The sequence below is a fragment of the Furipterus horrens genome, unplaced genomic scaffold (genome assembly GCF_987537825.1).
Source record: "Furipterus horrens unplaced genomic scaffold, mFurHor1.1.pri manual_scaffold_13, whole genome shotgun sequence".
NCBI classification, from domain to species: Eukaryota; Metazoa; Chordata; class Mammalia; order Chiroptera; family Furipteridae; genus Furipterus; species Furipterus horrens.
The window spans coordinates 50,223,668-50,246,263 of NW_028327183.1; the positions used below are offsets into that span (position 1 = coordinate 50,223,668).

The window sequence follows — 22,596 nt, forward strand, 5'->3', positions numbered from 1 at the left end:
GCAGGGGGCATAACCAGTGCACAGGCCTTGAGGCAGGAATGTGCCTTGTTGTTTAAGGAACAGTGAGGACTTCCAGCGGGAATAGCCAGTGCAAAGGCCCTGAGGCAAGAACGTGCCTGACCTGGTTGGTGGGGGGAATCATAAATCTTTGCTTGTTTCTCTTCCCTGCCAGGGCAAAGGTGCATGGGAGAAGACCCGGTTGGCTCTGGAGACCGAGGTGGCTGAGCTCCGGGCAGAGCTGAGTACCTTGCAGACCATGCGTCAAGAGGGCGAGCAGCGGAGGCGCCGCCTGGAGTCACAGCTGCAGGAGGTGCAGGGCCGGGCTAGTGACGGGGAGCGGGCACGAGTGGAGGCTGCCGAGAAGCTGCAGCGAGCCCAGGTGAGTGGGGCAGGCGTGGTCTCTGCTGTGTGGCCTTGAGGGAGACGCCTGCTCTCTCTGGGCTTCTGTTTGGTCCCTTCCAACCTTTCTAACATAATCACACATGGCTAGCTAGTACTTGATGAGTGGTTATTGTATACCAAGCATCCTGTGCATTTCACTGGGTCCCCCTGACTCTCCTTTGATGGCAGTGCTAATATTGTTCCCACTTTACACACGAGGAAGCTGAGGCCCAGGGAGGTGAAGCTGATTGTCTAACGTCACTCAGAGCCAAAACTCGAACCCTGGCCTGCCTGGCCCTGTAGCTCCTCACCCTGCCAGGCTTCTCGTCTGGCTTTCGGTAATCTGTGGTCTGATCGTCGGCGGCGGCGGCAGCCGTCCGTCTCGAGAGACGATGGTGTAGCTTCTTAAGAGTCTATCTGCACCGCCGAGAATGGCTGTGCAGTCCAACTCGGGAGTGACACGCTATCTGTCTCCTCCCGTGTTGAATCGACATCTTGTGATGACGCTGGAGTGTCCTCTCCAGTGAAGCTGAAGCTACAGAGCCTGGGCAGGTTGATATGGAGGGTCTGATCAGAAAAACGCAGAGTGAATGCCTGGAACCGGGTGAGAACAACGTCATTCTGTGACTCTGCGAACAGTGGGTTCGATGTTGTTGTTTTTGACTAAATGACCCAACACATGTTCATTATTGAGAATACAAACAGCAAAAAGAACAGAGGGAAGAATGCCTTCAATTCCCCAGCCCCAACAGGGGAAAAGAGATGAAGAGCGTGTATGTACTCATTAAAGGTTAGGCTGCTGCAACAGAGAGACCCCAGCATTCATCATTTTAAATAAAATGCACGTGTCTTTCCCTCCCAATGAACATGCTCAAGGTAAGCATTTCAGGCTAGCAGGACACTATACTTGCTCCATGAGGTGGCCCAAGAGCCAGGGTCCTCGGCCTTATTGTTCCACAGTCCCAGTGGGCATCGACCTCATCTTCAGAGTGGAATCTGGGGTTGTGGGCACAACCGGGCTCCAGTTTAGGAAGGGATATAATTTGCATATATCACTTTGCTTGCATTCCATTGGCCATACTATAATCACATGACCATAGTTCCCTGCAAGGGAGGCTGGGAAATGTAGTTTCTAGTGGGCGGCCAGGGGCCCAGTTAATAACCTGTCACAGCGGGACCAAGGGAGAATGGATTTGGAGGGACGCTAGGGTCTGCCCTAAATGGAACCATGCTGTGCAGTCATCACGGTGCTAATAAGCACTTTACACGTTACAAAAGTAAAAGTGTCACCGAAAGGAGAGCTTGATGGCTGATAGCGGAAGTTCTAGGCCACACCTCCCAGCAGAAGTTTCCCCAGCATTGGAAATGTTCTGTATTTGTGCTATCCACTCGGCTAGCGAGCACTTGAACTGCGGCAAGTACAACCAGGGAACTGGGTTTTTACTTCTATTTAATTTTACTTTACGCGACCCCATACGGCTAGGGGCCGCCATTTTGGACAGTACAGCTCCGGAGCCATTCTGCCTGCGCTCAAATCTCAGTTCCACCACTTGCGGCTGTGTGCTCCTAAGCACATTTCCTAGCTTCTCTGTGCCTCCGTTTTCCTTCATGTCAACTGGGAATAATAGTGGTGTCTCCCTCAGAGGGTTGGTGTGCGGACCCAGAGAGCCAAAAGTTGCCAAGTGCCTGGAATAGTTCCTGGGCACTTTCTGTTTATCCACTCATCAGCCGATGGGGATTTGAGTTGTTTCTGCCTGTGAGTAATGCTGCTGTGAAGGTCCCGGTACGTGTTGTGTATGGACATGTTTTCATTTCTCTTGGGTACACACCTAGGAGCGGAATTGCTAGGCAGTATGGAAACTTGTGTTTCACCCTTTAAGGAACTGCCAGACTGTTTTCCACAGAGGCTGTACCATTCGCAGCCCCACTGGCTGTGTGGTAGATGCTGCAGGTGGAGGTGGAGGAGCAGATGGGCTGGGCTGGGTGGAAGCCGCTGCTGGAAGGTGCCCCTTTCCCACAGGCCGAACTGGAGAATGTGTCTGGGGCTCTGAGTGAGGCCGAGTCCCGAGCCATCCGGCTGAGCAAGGAGCTGAGCAGCACAGAGGCCCAGCTGCACGACACCCAGGTGACCGCAGCCCCCAACCCCACCCAGCCCCTCCCACCCTTGTGCGCACACCTGACATCCATTCTCTCCTCCCTCTACAGGAGCTACTGCAGGAGGAGACCAGGGCGAAGCTGGCCTTGGGGTCCCGGGTACGCGCCTTGGAGGCTGAGATGGCGGGGCTGCGGGAGCAGCTGGAAGAGGAGGCAGCCGCCAGGGAGCGGGCGGGCCGTGAGCTGCAGACCTCCCAGGTCCAGGTGAGTGGCGCTGGAGGGAGACCTCAAGGGAACACTTAGTGCCCCGACCTGTTCCTCCTGGCTCCCTGGCTCAGAGATGGCCCCACTGCCCAACCAGCCACAGCCCAACCTTCTGGGTGCCAGTCCCACCGCCGACTGTCCCTCGGCCCCCACGGCCTGTCAGTGCAGAGTCCTGACTTTCTGACTTAGCCCCTACTTTCCGTCCGCACAGCCCCAGCCCTGCTCAGGCCTCCTCCTCTGCCACCTGGGTCCTCATCTCCGCCTCCCTTCAAGCCTCCCAGCCTCCTGTCTCTCCTCTTCTGGCTCATCCTCCACGCGGTCTCTCTGCCCGCAGAGCTGACCCTGCCCTTCCCTGGCTCACAGCCCTCCCATGGCTTCCCAGCTCCTCCCTGAACAAAGCTATGGCTCTCGCCTGGGAGGCCCTACATTCTCTGGTCCCTCCTCTCTCTCTAGCTGTGTTCACCTCTCCCGTTGCCTTCCCCATTTCACTTGGGAAGCGCTTTTCATGCTTCAGGACTCGCTATTGTGGAAAGTCTCTGGCCACCTCCTTGTCCATCCCCCCCCCCACCCGCTGAGCTCCCACGACCCTTCTTTCTCCCCTGTCCCCACTCCAGTCATCCTGGGCTGGAACAGTCTCTGCCCATGAGTCCCCCCACCAAATGGAGAGCTCCTTTAAAGCAGGACTTTGAGGTAGATCTGGTCCCAACATAGGCCAACCTAGAGCCTGACTTATGGGGGGCCTTGAGAAATGCCTGTTGAGTGAATGAATAATGAATGCATGCCTGCAAATACCCTTCTTCAACTGGCAAACTCCTATGCATACCTTAAGTTCCATCTCCAATGCTGCCTCCTCCAGGAAGTCTCCCTTAAATGTTCTAAACAGAGTCTAAGCCCCTCCTGGGGACTCCCATGGCCCCCACACTTCTACCTTAGCCTCCATCACCCTGGCTGTGACACTTAGTCCTCTCCATCAGATTGGGGGTTCCCCAGGGCAGAGCTGGGGTCTGATTCATCTTCTGGGTCGCAGCGGGAATAATTTTAATCTCGTGGAGAAGCTTATAGAACTCACCACCTCAACCCCACTCCGAGGCAGAAGAGCCCAATCCAGTGAGTCACTTCCCTCTTCAGGCCTCAGTCTCCTCATCTGGGGAACGGGGTGCTGCCAGCTCACACCTTGGTCACAGCCATGACTGCCACCCACCCTCTCTGTGCTCCCCCTCAGCTCTCGGAGTGGCGGCGACGCCAGGAGGAGGAGGCGGGGGCGCTGGAGGCAGGGGAAGAGGCCCGGCGCCGGGCCGTCCGCGAGGCCGAGGCCCTGACGCAGCGCCTGGTGGAGAAGACGGAGGCGGTGGAGCGGCTGGAGAGGGGCCGCCGGCAGCTGCAGCAGGAGCTGGACGACGTCACCATGGACCTGGAGCAGCAGCGACAGCTCGTGAGCGCGCTGGAGAAGAAGCAGCGCAAATTCGACCAGGTGGGCCGCCTCTGGGACCCCGCTGGGACGCAGGGGTGCTAGTCCGTGCCTCGCGTCGTCACTGTGGGCAACCGGGACCAGAGGGCAGACGCTTCTTCCCTCTGAGTCTGTGAGCCAGCCTGGCCATGTCTCTTGTCCCAGAATAACTACTGTTAGCACCCCTTTTACTCCCAGACGTGTCCTCAGGGTGCACCAAAGGGGGCTGGCGAGGATGAAATGAAATAACACATCTTGCTTCTCCTGCTGGCTCCCTGTGCCTCGGGCAAGCTGGTTTGTCCATTTCAGCCTCAGTGTGCCCATCTAGGAAATGGGGATACTATTAAGCACCTGGAAATCTGAGGGTGAAATGAAGATCTCAGCACCCCAGAGCATTCACCTCAGGCAACCCAGCCCTGGTCAGTGTGGTTCAGTTGGTTGGAGGGTCATCCCATAAACCAAAAGGTTGCAGGTTCGATTCCCAGTCAGGGCACATGCCTAGGTTGACGGTTTGGTCCCAGCTGGGGTGCGTATGAGAGGAAACTGATTGATGTGTCTCTCTCACATCGATGTTTCTCTCCCTCTCTTTCTCCCTCCCTTCCCCTCTCTAAAATCAATAAACATGTTCTCAGGTGAAGATTAAAAACAAAGAAGAGATTAGGCAATCTGAGTTTCAGCCCCTTCCTGACTGTGTGGTTTAGGAAAATTGCACCGCCCTCTCTGTGCCTCATTTTTTTAATCTAGAAAATGGAGGCATCATTGTTCTACCTTCACTTTTGAAAGGTATTTTCACTGGATGGAGAATGCTAGGTAACCGGTTTTATTCTCTCAGCGCTTGGGAGCCACCATTCCATGGTCTCTGGCCTCCCCTGTTTCAGAGGAAAAGTTAGCAGACATTGAAATTATTGTCTCCCTGTGGGTCACGGGACATGTTTTTCTAGATGGTTTAAGTTTTTTCTCTTTACCTTTGGTTTTTAGCAGTTTGATTATATGTGCATCTGTGGGTCTTGTATGTGTCCTGCTTTGGGTTTGCCAGGCTTCCTGGGTTATTGTTTTTGATCAACAGTGGACAATTTTAGCATTATTTCTTCACATATTTTTATGCCACTTCTTCCCTCTTTCCCTTTCTTCTCAGGCTCCACATACTTGTATGTGTGACTGCTTAATGCACTCCCAAAGATCAGCGTGGCTCTTTATAGCTCCACTTTTTTGTATTCTAGGATTTTATATGAATTCTTTTAACAGAAACCTCTTTTTTGGTGAGCATCTTTCACTCCCAATATTTTGAGAGTCATCCATGTTTTTGCATGTAACAATAATCCATTCTTTTTCTTTCCTTTCACTTTTTTTTTCTGCTGAGTATTGTTCCTGTATAGATAAATCACATTTTGTATCTCTATTAACTACCTATTGATGAACCTTTGGGGAGTTTCTAGTTTGGGCTCTTATAAATAAAGCCTTAGTCTTTCTAATAGCATGTAGGGGTTTTAATCCACATTTCCCGAATGAACTACGGTGTTGAGCATCTCACTGCTTATTGCCATCCACACATCTTTGGTGAAGTGTCTATTCAAGTCTTTGCCTTTATTTTTTAAAAGTTGGATTATTTCTTATTGAATTTGGAAAGTTTATTTTATATTCTGGATACAAGGTCTTTATCAGATATATAGCTTTGCAAATAGCTTTATCCAGTCTTACACTCTCTTAACAGAGTCTTTCTAAGAGCAAAACTTTTTAATTTTGATGAAGTCCAATTTATTTTTTTATTTGATTGATTTTATTGATTATGCTATTACAGTTGTCCTGATTTTACCCCCTGAAGTCCAGTTTATTAATGCGTTGTTTTATGGGTTATGATTTTGGTGTTGTGTTTGAGAGAAATCTTTGCCTAGCTCAAGGTCACAAAGATGCCTCCTCTGTTTACTCCCTTGAAGTTTCCTGGCTTTAGGTTTTACATTTAGGTCTATGATCCACTCTGAGTCCTTTTTCATATTACCATGGCTCCAGGTTATTTTTTTAATGTATATGGATATCCAATGGCTCAAACACTACATGTTGAAAAGGCTCCACCCACTTGCTTCTGCGTAGATACTGAGAACCGGGTAGTGTTAGTTCTCTACTTTTTTCTTCGTTTTTGAAGTTGTTTTGCCTCTTCCAGGTCCTCTGCATTTCCCTATGTATTTTAGAATCAGTTTGTCCATTTCTACACCACAGAAATCCTCCTGATTTGAGATTGTGTAGAACCTATGGGTCAATTCGGGAAGAATTGACATCTTAACAATACTGAGTTTTCTGGCCCAGGAACATGATCTGTTTATTTAGATCTTCTTTAACTTATTCTCAGGCATGTTTTCTGGTTTTTGGTTACATTTTTCACATCTTTTGTCAGATTTATATCTAAGCATTTCATATTTTTGATGCTATTTTAAATGCTATTGTTTTTCTTTCAATTTCTGATTGCTAAGGAATAGAAATCAATCAATTTTTGTATATTGATACTGTTTATTACAGTCTAGCTAAACTCACTTATTAGTGCTGGTAGTTTTTTTTATAGATCCCATTGGGTTTTCTTCCGGTTCCTCTGGGACTCCAAACACATGTCTGCTTGACTGCCTGGTGCTGTCTCGTGGGTGGTTAAAGCTCTGTTCATTTTGCTCTTCCTTCGCTCTGTTAGGGAATTTCTATTGACCTGTTTTCAAGTGTATGAATTCTTCTGCGTCCAGTCTGCCCTCCGTTTCATCCAGTGACTTTCTGGGTTCACTTATTTTATTTTTCAGTTCTGTCTGGTTCTGTTTTATGGTTTCAAATCCCTCCTGAGATAACCCAGTCTCTTCACTCATAGTCTCCATCTTGCCCTGAAACTTATCATAGTCCTTCTGCGATAGTATCTAGGCCGTCTGTGGATCTGTTTTCATGGACTGATTTTTCTCTTGACTGAGTCCCACTCTCTTCCCTTCTTTGCCTGCATTGTAAGTTTTATTGTTTTCAATGATCTTGTCTTACTATTTTTTAAAGATTTTATTTATTTATTTTTAGAGAAAGGGGAAAGGAGGGAGAAAAAGAAGGAGAGAAACATCAATGTGTGGTTGCCTCTCATGCACCCCCCCAGCTGGGGACCTGACCCACAACCCAGGCTTGTGCCCTGACTGGGAATCAAACTGGCGACCCTTTGGTTCTTAGGCTGGCACTCAGTCCACTGAGCCACACCAGCCAGGGCTCAATGACTGTGGCTTAAAACAGTAAAGGTTGAAGTACACTTTTAAAATATAGGTGTATTTTTTTTCTACCACTACCCCAAGAAGAAGAAACACCCTTTCCTCTTTCTGTATCTAGAGTGAGGGGCTGATGAGTTTGATCTATTCAAGAGCTGAGCTGGTGTGAGACACGTTGCAGCTTGAATCCTCTGCGTCCCTCCATGTCTCTGCCTCTGTCTGTCTGTCTCTGTCCCTGGCTGCCCCATCCCCTTGTACACTCCTTTCAGCTAATCTATTTCCCTCACCCCATCTCCCTCAACCCGGAAGCTCCTGGCAGAGGAGAAGGCCGCTGTGCTGCGGGCAGTGGAGGACCGCGAGCGGGTGGAGGCCGAGGGCCGGGAGCGTGAGGCTCGGGCCCTGTCATTGGCCCGGGCGCTGGAGGAGGAGCAGGAAGCGCGTGAGGAGCTAGAGCGACAGAACCGGGCCCTGCGGGCTGAGATGGAGGCCCTGCTGAGCAGCAAGGATGACGTCGGCAAGAGCGTGAGCGGGGGTCCCCTTTCCCTGAGAGACCCACGTGACAGCTGTGTGCACACGTGTGCTGTCACGTGCAGAACATGAATAGACCCAGTAGTCCAAGTGTGTGTTCATGCACAAGCACAGAACAGGGGCAGAGATGCTGACCAAACACATGTGTTCACCTACACATACCATAAGAATCTTCCATCAAACACACATGTTCACACACAAAGCATGAGGTCTGCTCACCAAACATGCATGTTCCCATGTACATGTAGAGCATGGGAATCACATCACATATGTGTGTGAATACTCAAGAGACAGAAAACATGAAGAAAATGTCCTGCAACATAGAAGCTGAGAACCACTCCCCAAACATGAGTATGTACGTGCGCGCATGCGCGCGGGCACACACACACACACACACACACACACACAATGTGAGGAGACCTGCTGCGTCACCCCCAAGCCACACAGGTCTCTGTCTTCCCCCGACGCATCCGTCCCTCCAGGGCCCGTGAGGGGTACCCCAGGCCTGTTCCCGGGCCCCCTCACTCAGCCAGTGCCCCAGCCTTCTGAAAGGTCCACCCTCCACTTCATGCTTCCTTCATTTACCCAGTAAATATGTCTGTGGGGCACCAGCCATGACGGGCCTACAGACAGAGGCCACCTGACTGATGACTGGAGGCACTGGCACATACGTGTTTAGTTGAGCACCTGGCCTCTGGCATTGATGCAATAGAGCTTTTAACCAGGCCTGGAGAGAACCCCCAGACTTGGCCTGAACCCCCAGGGATACTGGAGCCCAAATCCAACTCATACTCCAACTACTAAGGCCTCTTCTTTGTAGTGACCTTTTTGGGGAATAAGATATTGATGAGACAAAGTTTGATTCCTTCAAGCAAACAAAGTGGATTGGCAGGTGCCAAATAGGAGGGCAGACCAGTGGTCCCTTGCAAGGGCTAAAAGTCAACCCTGTCACTGAGCAGTGGTCGCTGAGCAGTGGTCCTGCTCAGAAACAGTCCCTGCCCCGTGGAGCCTCAGTCCCGTGTGGGAGGCCGGTGTCGCACAAAAGGACAGTCAAGCACATGTGACATGACCAAGTGACTACAGCTGAGGTGAAAGGGACTCAGTGCCAGGAGCATGGGCAGCAGGGAGGCCCTGACCGGCCGAGGGACGTGTCTCTGAGGAGGTGACAGAGAGGGGGGCGGGGGTGGGGGAGAGAGTATCTGAGAATTTGTGAGCCCAGATCTGTTCCACAGGGCATATGGGATTTTTAAATAATTTATACCTCCCTGAAAAGTCTGGGTACCCCCCAAGCTGGAAAAAAATAGGAGCGAGTGGAGACGGTCTGGTAGAAACAAACCCTGACAGCTCTGGGGTCACACCTTCGGCCCATTTCCACGCAGCATTCCCAAAGGGGAAGTCCCAGGGAAGTGAGCTCACTATCCAAAACAGTCCACCATGTGTGAGAGTCAGCTGACCTAAGACTTGAACTGGACTCTCAAGAGCTCCCGATAGTAGAATTATTGTGCTTAGGTTCTTAACAAAACATTGTACATGATTCGGAACGAGACGTAGTAAGTGGGTGCCCAGGAAATGTGAATGAGTGAATGAATGAACGAACTAGGATGGGCCCATTGACTTGGGGTCCCCTCACTCTCTCCTAGGACAGATCAGGGTCTGTCCAAGGGACCCTGCTGCCCCGTGCTCACTCTCCTCCCCCACCAGGTGCATGAGCTGGAGCGAGCCCGCCGGGTGGCAGAACAGGCAGCCAGTGACCTGCGAACGCAGGTGACGGAGCTGGAGGACGAGCTGACAGCCGCCGAAGATGCCAAGCTGCGCCTGGAAGTGACTGTGCAGGCTCTGAAGGCACAGCACGAGCGGGATCTGCAGGGCCGAGACGAGGCTGGGGAGGAGAGGCGGCGGCAGCTGGCCAAGCAGGTACCAGCAGGCCACGCGGGAGGCCGCAGGGCGCCATCCAGCTGGCTGGGCCTTGGGGGTACCGGCAGCAGGAGGGCCGGAGGTCCCACCTGCTCCCTGGTGTTTCTCCTCAAGTCCCATCTGCTGGCCACCAGCCTCTTGCTCCCCAGCCCATTCCCCATGGTGACCGCAGCCCACAGCGCCCCCACATCCCCATGTGTTCATCACAGGCTCGCTGACCCGCTGGGCCACCTGCACTTTGATTCATTCCTCTTCAGTCCTAGGGGCTGCAGTGGGCAAGGCCCTAGGGTGCTGCACATGGGAGGGGCAGGTCAGCTCTGAGAGTCAGAAGGACCCCTCCGGGGCCACGTGGGCAGCGGACTGCAGGGGGAGAGACTGGAGCTGGGAGGCCTGCAAGGAGAAATGGAACCTGTGACCCAGGCTGGGGTCTCTGGGTGTTTTTTTATCTCCCCTGATCCAGCCATGGGTGCAGGGCCAAGACTTTGCCCCCTGCTTGGGGGGTGGGGCACTGGGGAGCCACAGGAGGGCCATGAGCAGGCGAAGGGCAAGTTCAACTCTGATGTAGAGAGACCCTTCTGGAGCAGGGAGATGGGAGCAGAGGCGGGGGCTTGGGGTGGGGAGAGGCAGGGGCAGGAGGAACCGGGCTGCAGGCCTGGGCAGGGGCTGGAGCGTGGACACGCTGTCCCGAACGCGTAGAGGGAACCTGGGGCTCCTGTGCCCTGAACTCACCGGCCCGCCCTCGCCCACCCTAGCTGCGGGATGCAGAGGTGGAGCGGGACGAGGAACGCAAGCAGCGCACTCTGGCGGTGGCCGCCCGCAAGAAGCTGGAGGCGGAGCTGGAGGAGCTGAAGGCCCAGATCTCGGCCGCGGGGCAGGGCAAGGAGGAGGCGGTGAAGCAGCTTCGCAGGATGCAGGTAAGGGGCGGGGCTGAAGCGCGGGGATGGGCGGCCCCACCGCGCGGGGGAGACCGGCCGGAGCCCCTCCCTCTGCACCCCACCAGCAGCACCCAGAGGAGTCATCATCCTTATAAACACCCATGCCCCAAAGGCTCACTTGGTTCTTTTTATATTTTTATTGCCTTTATTCGAAGTGTTTAATTTTTAAGTCCAGTTCTCCCATCTTATTTTTTGAAAGGGAAATACCTCCGCATCGCCCCCCGTTATGAAAGATTATGAAAGTTATGCTTGTTTTAGAAAAAAGAATTAGATAATGATGTATTAAGGTAGTTCATCAATTGTAACAAATGTCTGACTCTGTATGTGGGAAACCTCTATACCCTTCTGCCCAATATTTCTGTGAACCTGAAAGTGCTCTAAAGAGCCAAGTCTTAAGAAAAAAAAAAAGTGTAGAACTGGGCTGTCCAATACAGTGGGTACCAGCGCGGTGTGGCTATTGGGCAAGTATAATGTGGGCAGGTATAACTGCATACTGAATCTGAAGACTTAGTACAAAATAAATAAATAAATAAATAAAAACAGCTCAATATTTTTTATTATAAATGGAAATAACATTTTGGATGTATTAGGCTAAGGTAGTGTTCAAACTAATGTCACCTCTTTTTTTTTACTTTTTCACGTGGGTGCTGGACAGTGTAAACAGCATTGTCCTCGCAATATGTCTCCACTGGGCAGCAGTGGGATAGAAAGATCCCTCCCAGAAAGTCAGAGCTGCCTCTCTGTCGTCACTGAGAGAAAAACCCCTACACAGAAAAGCTATTATTATCAAGCACATAACTTTTTAAAGTTTTTATTTCTTTATTTTTAGAGGGGAAGGGAGGGAGAAAGAGAGGGAGAGATACATCAATCGGTTGCCTCTTGTGCGCCCCCTACTGGGGATCTGACCTGCAACCCAGGCATGGGCCCTGACTAGGAATCGAACCGGCAGCCTTTCGTTTACAGGCCTGCACTCAATCCACTGAGCCACACCAGCCAGGGCTCAAGCACGTAATAATAATAACAGTGATCATTGTCCTACTGCTCTCAAGCCCACTGCAGTCCCCACTATAGTTATTAACAGCTATGCACTATTCTGTTGTAAAGACACAGTGGGTTTTTAAATGGTGGTTTGAGTTTTATGTTTCTTTATTTTAAGCACCCTCGAAGAGAAATCCCTATGCTGGCATTTTTACACATTCTAAGTAGGATAGCCAAGTAGCAAAGCAGCTAGAAGGGTACGCCCTGGAACCAGGTAGCCTGGGTTCAAGTCCTGGCTCTGCCATTTACCACCCTGGCCGTTTGTAAACCTCTCTGTGCCTGAGTTCCTCCATCTGCCACCCAGGGAAGAAAACAGTTCCCCCCTTAACTGGCATTGTGAGGATTAAGGAGCCAGTATGTATATAAAACAGGGCCTGGCCCGAGGTAAATATCAGCGAGTATTTGGCATCATTATTATTTCTGCACAGTCCAAATATTATAACTATTTTAGGCTTACTTTAATGTTAGGGGACTTCTTTTTTTAAAGAGGAGGCAGCTGAGGCCCAGAGAGGGAGAGCTCTGGTTCAAGGTCACACAGCAAGCCGCTGTGGGCAGGTGGGGAAGTCCAGGTCTGCAGTGATCTAGGGGAGCTGAGGAGCCCCCACAGGGCTGCTGCAAGGGGGGGTGTTCCCTGTGAGTGAGAACCTGGCGGACCCACCCACCCGCTCCTCCTGCCCAGGCCCAGATGAAGGAGCTGTGGCAAGAAGTGGAGGAATCGCGCAATTCACGGGAGGAGGCCTTTGCCCAGAACCGGGAGAGTGACAAGCGTCTTAAAGGGCTGGAGGCGGAGGTGCTGCGGCTGCAGGAGGTGAAGCCAGGAGGGGCGGTCCGGGTGGAAAGTGGGGGTGAGGGTGGGCGGAGCCCTGGGGTGGGTGCGGGCAGGGTCCACCCACACCCGGCCTGGGAACATTAGGGAGCCCTGGGAGAGCGCTGAGCAGGAGACAGGCAGGGTCTGCTCTGGGGCCTTATGGAGGGTGGGCAGCAGTGAGGGAGCTGGAGGCAGGGAGGCCGGGAAGAGAGGATGAGCCCGAAGTCCAGCTGTGGGAACATGGAGGAAGGACCGAGGCAGAGAGTGAAGGGACAGGATGCACATGGCTGTGGGTAGTAAGGGGTCAGAGGAGGTGAGAACAGACCTGGAGGTCTAGCCACGGTGACTGGGGGCACCCATAGGGGGAGCAGTTTTGAAAGGAGACACTGGAGCTCAGTGAGGAGGGTGAAGGGCCTAGGGGGCCAATTTAGGAGGCTTCTGTCTGTAGGTTGAAGTTCACGCCAAAGTCACCCAGGGACGGCATGTTCATGTGCAGTGAAAAAAAAAAAAGGCCGAGAGACTTGAGGTGTGAGAAGCAGTGAGGCTGGTGCCCAGCAGCCCCCCGCTCACCCCCACTTACCACCCCTGCCGTGTCTGCGTTGCAGGAACTGGCCGCTTCAGACCGCGCCCGGCGGCAGGCCCAGCAGGAACGGGACGAGATGGCAGATGAAGTGGCCAACGGCAGCCTTAGCAAGTGAGTGGCCCACGGGAATGTGGGGCAGGGTGCCCTCCTCTGGCCATCCTGCCATCTCACCCCCCACCCACGGTCACGTTCTCGTAGGGCAGCCATTCTGGAAGAGAAGCGTCAGCTGGAGGGGCGCCTGGGGCAGATGGAAGAGGAGCTGGAGGAGGAGCAGAGCAATGCAGAGCTGCTCAGTGACCGCTACCGGAAGCTGCTCCTGCAGGTGAGCACCTCCCCGTCACCCCTGCCAGCCCAGGTCCCCACCAACCTGGGACCGTACCTTTAATCAACAGACATAGGAAAAGAGAATGTTTGAGTTGGGTTTTGAAGGCTGAATAGAAGTTCTCAAGGAAGGGGTAAGTATTGATGCCTCCATTTACTTGTATTTATGAGGCTTCTCAAGGGTGGAATCCAGAGGTGAACTATGGAGGGTCTCTGTCCTGCAAAATTCCCTGGGGAAACAGACATGGAACTACACGGTCACATTTACGGTGGCATGTGTGACAATAGACGTATTCTGGGCATGAGGGAGGTAGAGTAGGTGAGAGAGAGAGAGAGACAGAAAGGGAAAGGTCTCCACAAGAATCACAAGAAAGCATTTGGAATTTGGAAGAAAGGACATTTGGCTTTTTTTTCTTGTAATGCATTCATTGGTTGCTTCTTGTATGTGTCCTGACCAAGGAGAGAATCCACAACTGTGGCCTGTCAGGATGATGCTCTAACCAACTGAACCTCCTGGCTAGGGAGGGGCCGGCTGGGGTTTTCAAGCATAAGTAAGAGCTAGGCAGACAGAGAAAAGTGTATTTTCATTTGTGTATTTATTTATAAGATATTTTCTGAGGCTTCTAGAGGCCCCGGTCCTATTCTGGGTGATGCTGGGGACCTGGAGATGGGTCATTTCGGGTCCCTGTGCTTAAGGACATCCTTGTGTCATGGAGGAGACAGGGTACCCCAACAGAGAAATACTAACGAACATGGAGGAAGCACAAGACAATGAGAGAACTTAGATGGGACACTGACCCAGCCTGGAGCCTGGGGACCATCAGGAAAGACTTCCTGATGCAGGTGATGCCTGAGGAGGTCTTATAAGAAGTTAAGAGTTTGCCAGACAGACCACAGAGGGCTGGGATTTCCAAAGAGAGACGTATGTTTCCATTATTTCATTAATTTTTAAAGACACATTTTGAGCCCTGGCTGGTGCGGCTCAGTGGATTGAGTGCCGGCCTGCGAACCAAAGGGTCACCAGTTTGACTCCCAGTCAGGGCACTTGCCTGGGTTGTGGGCCAGGTCCCCAGTTGGGGGTGTGTGAGAGGCAACCACACATGGATGCTTCTCTCCCTCTCTTTCTCCCTCTCTTCCCCTCTTTCTAAAATAAATAAATAAATAAAATCTTAAAAAAGAGAGAGAGAAAGAGTTCAAAGACATACATATACTTGCCCTGACCAGGTAGCTTTAGAGCATCGTCCCAATACGCCAAGGTTGCAGGTTCAATCCACAGTCAGGGCACATATAAGAATCAAGCAGTGAATGCATCAATAAGTGGAGCAAATCGATGTTTCTCTCTGTCTCTCCCTCCCCCCCAAAATAAATAAATAAATTTTCAAAAGTAATAAAAGACATACATATAATTTTTTAATTGGTGGGATTCAACTAGAGGATCTAGGGATGAACCTTTGAGTAATAAAACTCAGGAAAGGGGCGAGGAAGTGATTACCCTGAAAGCCAGGAAAGTGTGCTATTTTAGGGGGGCGGGGGGGCTGTTATTGGGGTGGGTACAGGTGGGGACTTCTGGAGTTGCCAACTTCTGTTTCTTGACCTGAGAGGGGATGGCAGTGGTGTTTTCCTTTTGTTGACTCATAAAGTCATGTATTTGATCAGTTTTTGACTATCACAGTTTTACTTTCCAATTAAGAGCATTTTATTTTATGATTTCATTTATTTACTTTTAGAGAGAGGGGAAGGGAGGGAGAAAGAGAGGGAGAGAAACATCAATGTGTGGTTGCCTCTCGCATACCCCCAAACTAGAGACCTGGCCCACAACCCAGGCATGTGCCCTCACTGGGAATCAAACCGGGGGCCCTTTGGTTCGCAGTCCGGCATCCAATCCACTGGGCAACACCAGCCAGGGCCAATTAAGAGCTTTTAAAAAAAAGAAAGAAAAGAAAATGCTGATCACCACATTGATGAGTTCCTGTGAGGGTGATATAAAATATGAATCAGACTGGATCTGACTCATGTCTGTGTTCCCGGCACAGGGCCTCACTGGAGTATGAGCTGAATAAATAAGCAGGAGCTCTTGTTGCAGGTGTGTTTACATGTTCTCCATGTAGTAGCTACTGTTCATTGAGGCAGCATTTCTCAAAATGATCCTGCATGTCACTCAGAACCCCCTGAGGTGCTTGTTCAAAAAGGGCCTTCATGGACTGCACTCCAGACCTGCTGTAGCAGAATCTCTGGAGGATGGGGCTGCTCGGTCTGCATTTTTTTTCACAAGTTTCCCAGATGACCCTGTTGCCAAAAAAAGTGTGATAACCCTTCGAATAGACTCATTCACAGTCAGAAGTAGACTTTATAGCATTTAAACAAGTCTGTGATAGTCCTGTGGACTTACTAAAATAGCAAAAATTTATCCAAAAGGTTAAAACTCAGTGCTGGGAACTGACTGGTGCGGCTCAATTGGTTGGACCATCATCCCACAAAGCAAAAGGTCGCAGGTTCGATTCCTGGTCAGGGCACATGCCTGGGTTTTGGGTTCAGTCCCCATTCGGGGCATGTACGAGAGGGGCAGCCAATCGATGTTTCTCTCCCTCTCTTTCACCCTCTCTTCCCCTCTCTCTAAAAGTAAATAAAGAAAATATTTTTCAAAAAATGGTCCCGGTTGTCAGGACTATAATTTAAAAAAACAAAAATGAAATTCTGGGGCTGGTGCCCCTCCTGGCTAGTAAGTCAGACTGGAAAAATGCACACTCCCAGCCTGTGTTGACTGTCGAGTCCGTGTCAGGCTCTGTGCTCTGCACTTAACAATCATCAGCCCACTTCATTGCAGGTGCCTGAATTTACCTGCCTCCTCCCCTCTGAGGCCCCACCGTGACATCCTGCTGTCACTGTTGCAGGTGGAGTCGCTGACCTCAGAGCTGTCCGCTGAGCGCAGCTTCTCAGCCAAGGCAGAGAGCGGGCGGCAGCAGCTGGAGCGGCAGGTCCAGGAGCTCCGGGAGCGCCTGGGCGAGGAGGACGCCGGGGCCCGAGCCCGCCAGAAGATGACCATCGCCAGCCTGGAGTCTAAGCTGGCCCAGGCTGAGGAGCAGCTGGAGCAGGAGACCAGGTAGGTGGGGGAGGGGTGCACAGCTGGAGGGTGACCCCCACATCTGGCCAATGGGATGAAGGGGAGTTGTATCACAAACACCTGGCTTAGAAACATCTCGCAGACTTCCTAATGTTAATGGTTGCTGAGTTCCTTTATCACTTAAGATGCTTTGGGCTGTAAGTACCTGCCTTTCCACCACAAGTACGATTTAAACAGTTGCCTAGCGGTTAGAGTAGCTATTGCTGCATAACACACCCTCCTAAAACTTAGTGGGTTAAAACAACAACAGCTACCCTGAAGCCTATGTAATTTTATTAACCAATATCACCCCAATGAAGTCTATTAAAAATTAGCATTTACAACATGCAGAATAAGATTGAACACATTTTCATGTGCTGACTGGCATTTTGGATACCCTCTTTCATGAAATAAATGCCGGCTTAAGTCTTTTGCTCTATTAAAAAAAACAGTTTGTTGTCTTTTTTTTATAGATATTTTAAATAATTCTCACCTGGGGATATGTTCATTGAGTGTAGAAGAGAGGAAGGGGACAGGGAGCGAGTGAGAGAGAGAGAGAAAGATTAGTTGGTTGCCTCCCATATGCACCCTGACTAGGTTTGAACCTGCAACCTTTTGGTCTACGGGGTGATCCTGCAACCAGCTGAGCCGCCTGGCCAGGACAACAGCTGTGTGTTATTGGTCATGAGTCTTTGGACTGGCTGGTGGTGTGTGCTGACCTGAGCCTAGCGGGTCTCACTCATGCACCTTTGCTCACCTGAGAGTCAGCTGGATTGGCCTGCTGGTCTTGGCCAGGCTCTCCTATGTCTCAGATCTCGCCTAGGACAACTAGGCTAACTTGTCTCTGCTCCCGGCTGGCCCAGCATTGTTCACGTGGCAGAGTCACACTTGCAAGAGTGAGGGAAAGTGTTAAAGGCCTAGCCTCAGAACTGCTATAATGTCACTTCTGCTGCATCCTGTTGCTGAAGCATGTCACACGGCCAGCACATGGCCAGCTCAGATTTAACCAGCTCAGATTTAGGAGAATGGAGAAATGGACTCCACCTCTTTTTTTTTTTTTTTTTAAAGATTTTTAGAGAGACGGGTAGGGAGAGAGAAAGAGAGAAAGAGAAAGAGGTGTGGTTGTCTCTCGTCTCTCACATGCCCCCAACCAGAGACCTGGCCCACAATCCGGGCATGCGCCCTGACTGGGAATCGAACCTGCAACCCTTTGGTTCGCAGGCCGGCACTCAATCCACTGAGCCACACCAGCCAGGACAGGAGCTTTCTTTACTGATAAGTCTTTGTACATCCCTCCTTTTGATCCCAGGGCTGTCCCCTGACCCTAAAAGACCTATGAAATGGACAGGGCGACAAGAAGAGATCCTACGAACTAGTAGGGCTGGGGGAGCATAGTTGAAGGAGAAGCTGGGTCAGCTGGAGAAGGGCTGATGTTGAAAGGCTTCCTGAAGGAGGAGGCATTCGAGCTGGGCTGGACAGGAATGGGGCGTTTCCAGGGCATGGAGTCCCCTGCAGAGCGGCAGCTTTCGGGGAGCATGTGAGGGGCATTGGGAGGAGTTGTGTTTGGTCCTAGGAGTCTGCAACTGAGGACAGGGTTCAGGGAGCAAGAGCCTCGAATGCCAGGCTGAGGAACTCTGTCCTTGGGGTGATGGGGAGCCACAGGGGGGCTGGGAACTGTGGAGGGACAGGGCCAGTGCTAGGTATAGACAGACCTCTGGAGCCAAGTTGTGCACAGACAGAGAGTCTGGGAGCTGGGAGGCCAGGGAGAAGGCTGGATGATGTCCAAGCTGGGGCTGGGGCCATGGGAATGGACAAGAAGGATGAAGAAGAGAAAGTCAGGGGCAGAAGGGATGGATGGAGCTGGGGGCTGATGGGCTGGGGAGTTGCAGTAGGAGGAGGACAGTGTTTGGGATTCAGGCCTGGTGACTGGGGAAATATTGGATGTTGGGGGAAGATGCTGAACTCATTGGGGATCATGATGAGAGTGAGGGGTCTCAGGCACAGACCGAAGGAACTGGCCCCAAGGGTTCATGGAAAAGGTGGTTCTGGGCCATGGGGCTGGCCAAGGACCCAGGGCCTCATGGGAATTGTAGTTTGAGCTCTCTGGGGAGGCCTTCCAGAGGCTAGTGGCCCCTCCCCCCATTATACAGACAAAGAAACCGAGGCTCAGAGGGTGTTAGTGATCTGCTACAAGTCCCCCTGGCAGCCAGGCATGGCCAGCTGACCAGTAGCTAAAGGGGTCTCTCCTCCTGGCATCCCTTTCCATGGCTCGGTGCCCTTTCACTTTCCCCGTCCCTGTGCCTGCCTCTCAGCACATCTGGGCTGCTGTGCCCATTGCTAGGACTTCACCCTGGGTGTGGTGGCCCCTTCGGGAGAGGACCGGTGAGCCGGGGCCTTGGGGATGGAGAAATCTGAGACAGGAGAGAACGGATCTGAGAGGAGAGAGCAGGTGAGCATGGCTCCGGGTATCTGGCCTGCAGATCTAAGTGGATCCCAGGGAACCGGAAAGAGGAGCAGGTCTGGGAGAAAGCGCTGAGCCCAGCGGGGAACAGGAGGGCTGTGCGGGACCTGGTGGACCGCTGAGGCCAGGGCCTGAACCACGGCGGAGCTCAGGAGGCAGATTTAGCAGACGGCAGCCTGAGGATGATCGTGGGAACGTGGGGCAGGGCGAGGGAGTTTGTCCGGGGAAAGCATGTGAGTGAGAAGGGGAGAAGAGAAGGGAGAGGGGGGAGCTTCGCACTTCCAGAGTGTCGCAAGGACGTGGACACTCAGGGAAAAAATTGAGAAACAAAATACAGAGGGAGAAAGAAAATCCCCAGCCAGGTGGAGGGAAGGTTAGGTGGGAGAGGACGGGGCCGGAGCTGGGGGCTAGGGCTCTGAGGACAGAGACGAGGGGACAGGACAGAAGTCAGGGGACAATGGGACAGGGTTCGGGTACTGACAGGCCAGGGGGAGGGGTGGCAAAGGAGAGACAAGGAACCTAGATGGTGCCCAGCGGTCTCACCTGGGGACTGGTGGTCAGTGGCTCAGTTACCTGAGAGGAGGATCAGGGGAAATGCAGTTGAGTGGGAGGGACCTAATGGGATATGGAGAACTGTTTGAGACATGGAGACACTTTTAAGTACATCAGGCCCTGGCTGGTGTGGCTCAGTGGATTGAGTGCCGGCCTACGAACCAAAGAGTCACTGGTTCGATTCCCAGTCAGGGCACGTGCCTGGGTTGCAGGCCAGGTCCCCGATTGGGGATGTGTGAGAGGCAGCCACATATATAGAGAGGTTTCTCTTTCTTTGTCCCTCCCTCCCCCTCTCTCAGGCATGGCATCTTAGTAGAAACCAAGGATGTAGGTGCCCTGGCGTGGGGAGCCTGGGTGCCAATGTCTGAGTGAACATGGGAGTTATTTGCGGGAAGAAAAGAGGGAAGAGGTCAATTCAAGACCAGGACAGCAGCCGCTGGATGAGGCCAGGGGACAGATCCCCAGCCTGAGCCTCTCCCGACTCTCCCTTTCGTGTCTCTCTTCAGGGAGCGCATTCTCTCGGGCAAGCTGGTGCGCAGAGCCGAGAAGCGGCTTAAGGAAGTGGTGCTGCAGGTGGAGGAGGAGCGGAGGATGGCCGACCAGCTCAGGGACCAGGTGAGCAGCTGTTGGCACCAGGGAGCGGGGAAGTGGGGTATGTGGCCCCACTGACAGAAATAGCAGCACATGCCATCTCTGGAGGCCAGATGTTTCCATCACAAGAGGCCACGTGCAGGTACTGGACGGGAAGTGAGTGCTCATGCTGTCCCAGGGCTTGGGACCATCGCAGAGAGCTGGAATCAGTGGCCTGGCGATCCATGAATTCTAGGATGTGGGAAAACGGAGCTTTCTAGGAGCGGAGACAGCCGAGGAGAGTCTAGGCCAGGGCTCGAATAACAACACACGGTGTTTATTGAGTGTTTTCGATGCGTTGGGCATTGCTCAGCCCGTAATGCGTAGCACATTGATTTCTTATCAGAACACTATGGTCGTGTCCTGTTATTTTCCTCTGTAGTCAAGGTGGAAACTGAGGCCCAGAAGGGTGAAGTAACTGGCTCAAAATTATTTAGCCACAAAGAGATCGAGCCGGAGTGCAAACCCCGCCAGCACCAGCTGCTGAGTCTACACATTTAATTTTTGACCAGCTCCCGCATCCCAAGCTCTGTGCTACCCGTGTTTTAAAAACCACATGCTTGCATTCTCTCGCCAGCCTGATTTCCCGCATGAGGTCCGAGAAATTTAAAAGGGGATCATTGGCGTCAAGGTCACAGTTAGTAGAGACAGAGCCCCGATCGGATCCCAGATCCATCTGACTCCAGAGACCATCGCTGTGTCCTTAAAAGCTCAGCTGCATTTTATTTGCCATTCGTTCCACAAACAGCTGTTGAGCACCCGCTATGTGCTGGGCACTGTGCTAGGCGTGAGAGATGGGGCTGTGAGTGAGACAGAGCCGGAGCCTGTCCTCATGGAGCTCCCATTTTCAGCACAGAAAAGGGAAGACGCAAGGAACCTATACACAGGCAGAGATAATTACAGACTTTGACCAGAGCTATGAAGAAAAAAGGGAGTGAAGAGCCAGGTGGACACAGAGGGTTGGGGGATCCTCTCGTCGGAGGTGACACTTGAATTGAGACCTGAGGGGTCAGGAAGAGCCAGGCAGAGGGCATGCCGGGGACAAAGGCCCCGGGGGGACGGAAATGAGCTTGTTGAGCTTGGAGCATATTGAGCGATGAGAATGAGGGGTGAGGGTGGCACCCCGAGACGTGACCCGGCCTCCCTGCTCCCACCAAGATGGAGAAGGGGAACCTCCGAGTGAAGCAGCTGAAGCGGCAGGTGCAGGAGACGGAGGAGGAGGCGTCCAGGGCGCAGGCAGACCGCAGGAGGCTGCAGCGCGAGCTGGATGACGCCACGGAGAACGCCGAGTCCTTGAACCGCGAAGTGACCACATTGAGGAACCGACTCCGGTATGGCCGCCCCGCACATGCACGCCCTCACTCCATTCCCCTCTCTGTCCCCCGCCCCCGTGCCCTGTCTCTCTGTCCCCCCATAGCTCTTTGTTCCTCTGTCTCTCTTATTCTCTGTCCCTCTGTCCCCTCACCTCTCTGCCCCACTCCCTCCGCTTCTCCCTGTCCCATCTCTCCCCTCTCAGTACATCTCTGTACATCTCTCTGCATCCCCCCTTCTCTCGCTTCTCTCTCTGCTCCCTTCATTTGACCTCGGTCTCCTGGTCTCTGCTCCTCCCCACAGACGCGTCCCGCTCACCTTCACCACGCGCACCGTGCGCCAGGTCTTCCGACTGGAGGAGGGTGTGGCATCAGACGAGGAGGCCGAGGAGGCCGAGCCGGGGTCTGGACCGCAGCCCCCCGAGCCTGAGGGGTCCTCAGAAGCGCAGCCCCAGTGACCCCTCCCTGCTCCCAGCCGTCAGCCCCTCCCGCCCCGGCAGGCGCTGGTCCCACAAACCCACCCTGTGGCTTCTTGCACTTTGGAAATGGCGCCGCCTGCTGGCACCACAGCACTTATGAACCCTGCCCCCAGAGGGCCCCCTGAGCCCTCCTGTAAACACTGAGGAGCCCGGAGCAGGGAGGCAAGGACCGGGGCTCTCTCCCTGGAGTGGAAGCTCAGGTGTGGTCGGCGCGCGGTGGTCCTACACAGCTCCCATCCTTCCTTCTGTTGTTAACGGTTTTTATCAGGAAGGGAGCGTGGCGCCCTGCCCTCTTCGGCCAGGGCTGCCGTGTCCCTCCTCCTGTGCCCCCCCCCCCCACCAGGACTCCACCAGCCTTTGATTCTTGCAGAGGGGCAGGATAAGGGGGCCTGCATCGTGCCCTCTTCCCATGCTCTGCCCTCCCTTCTGGTTGCTATTGTGTGATCACAGTTCAGCTGGAGTCCCCGCAGGGGCTGGAGGAGTCTTCCCGACCCTCAAGTCTCCAGCTCTGGCAGAAATAAACTCCAGCCCCGACCGGA

General features: G+C 52.8%; 1 protein-coding gene across 1 annotated transcript in view; it reads left to right on the forward strand.

Annotated features, from left to right (window-relative positions):
- The window catches only part of MYH14 (myosin heavy chain 14), a 75,876-nt gene extending 53,280 nt beyond the window's left edge, over positions 1-22,596 (forward strand). The window contains exons 29-42 of the mRNA XM_090261199.1: positions 173-379; positions 2,402-2,506; positions 2,587-2,739; positions 3,962-4,210; positions 7,708-7,920; positions 9,628-9,840; positions 10,593-10,754; positions 12,493-12,621; positions 13,227-13,315; positions 13,403-13,526; positions 16,417-16,625; positions 20,145-20,253; positions 21,427-21,599; positions 21,883-22,596. Of these exons, the coding sequence (XP_090117325.1) occupies positions 173-379; positions 2,402-2,506; positions 2,587-2,739; positions 3,962-4,210; positions 7,708-7,920; positions 9,628-9,840; positions 10,593-10,754; positions 12,493-12,621; positions 13,227-13,315; positions 13,403-13,526; positions 16,417-16,625; positions 20,145-20,253; positions 21,427-21,599; positions 21,883-22,036 (2,289 nt within the window). The 3' untranslated portion in view covers positions 22,037-22,596. The remainder of the gene's footprint in view (positions 1-172; positions 380-2,401; positions 2,507-2,586; positions 2,740-3,961; positions 4,211-7,707; positions 7,921-9,627; positions 9,841-10,592; positions 10,755-12,492; positions 12,622-13,226; positions 13,316-13,402; positions 13,527-16,416; positions 16,626-20,144; positions 20,254-21,426; positions 21,600-21,882) is intronic.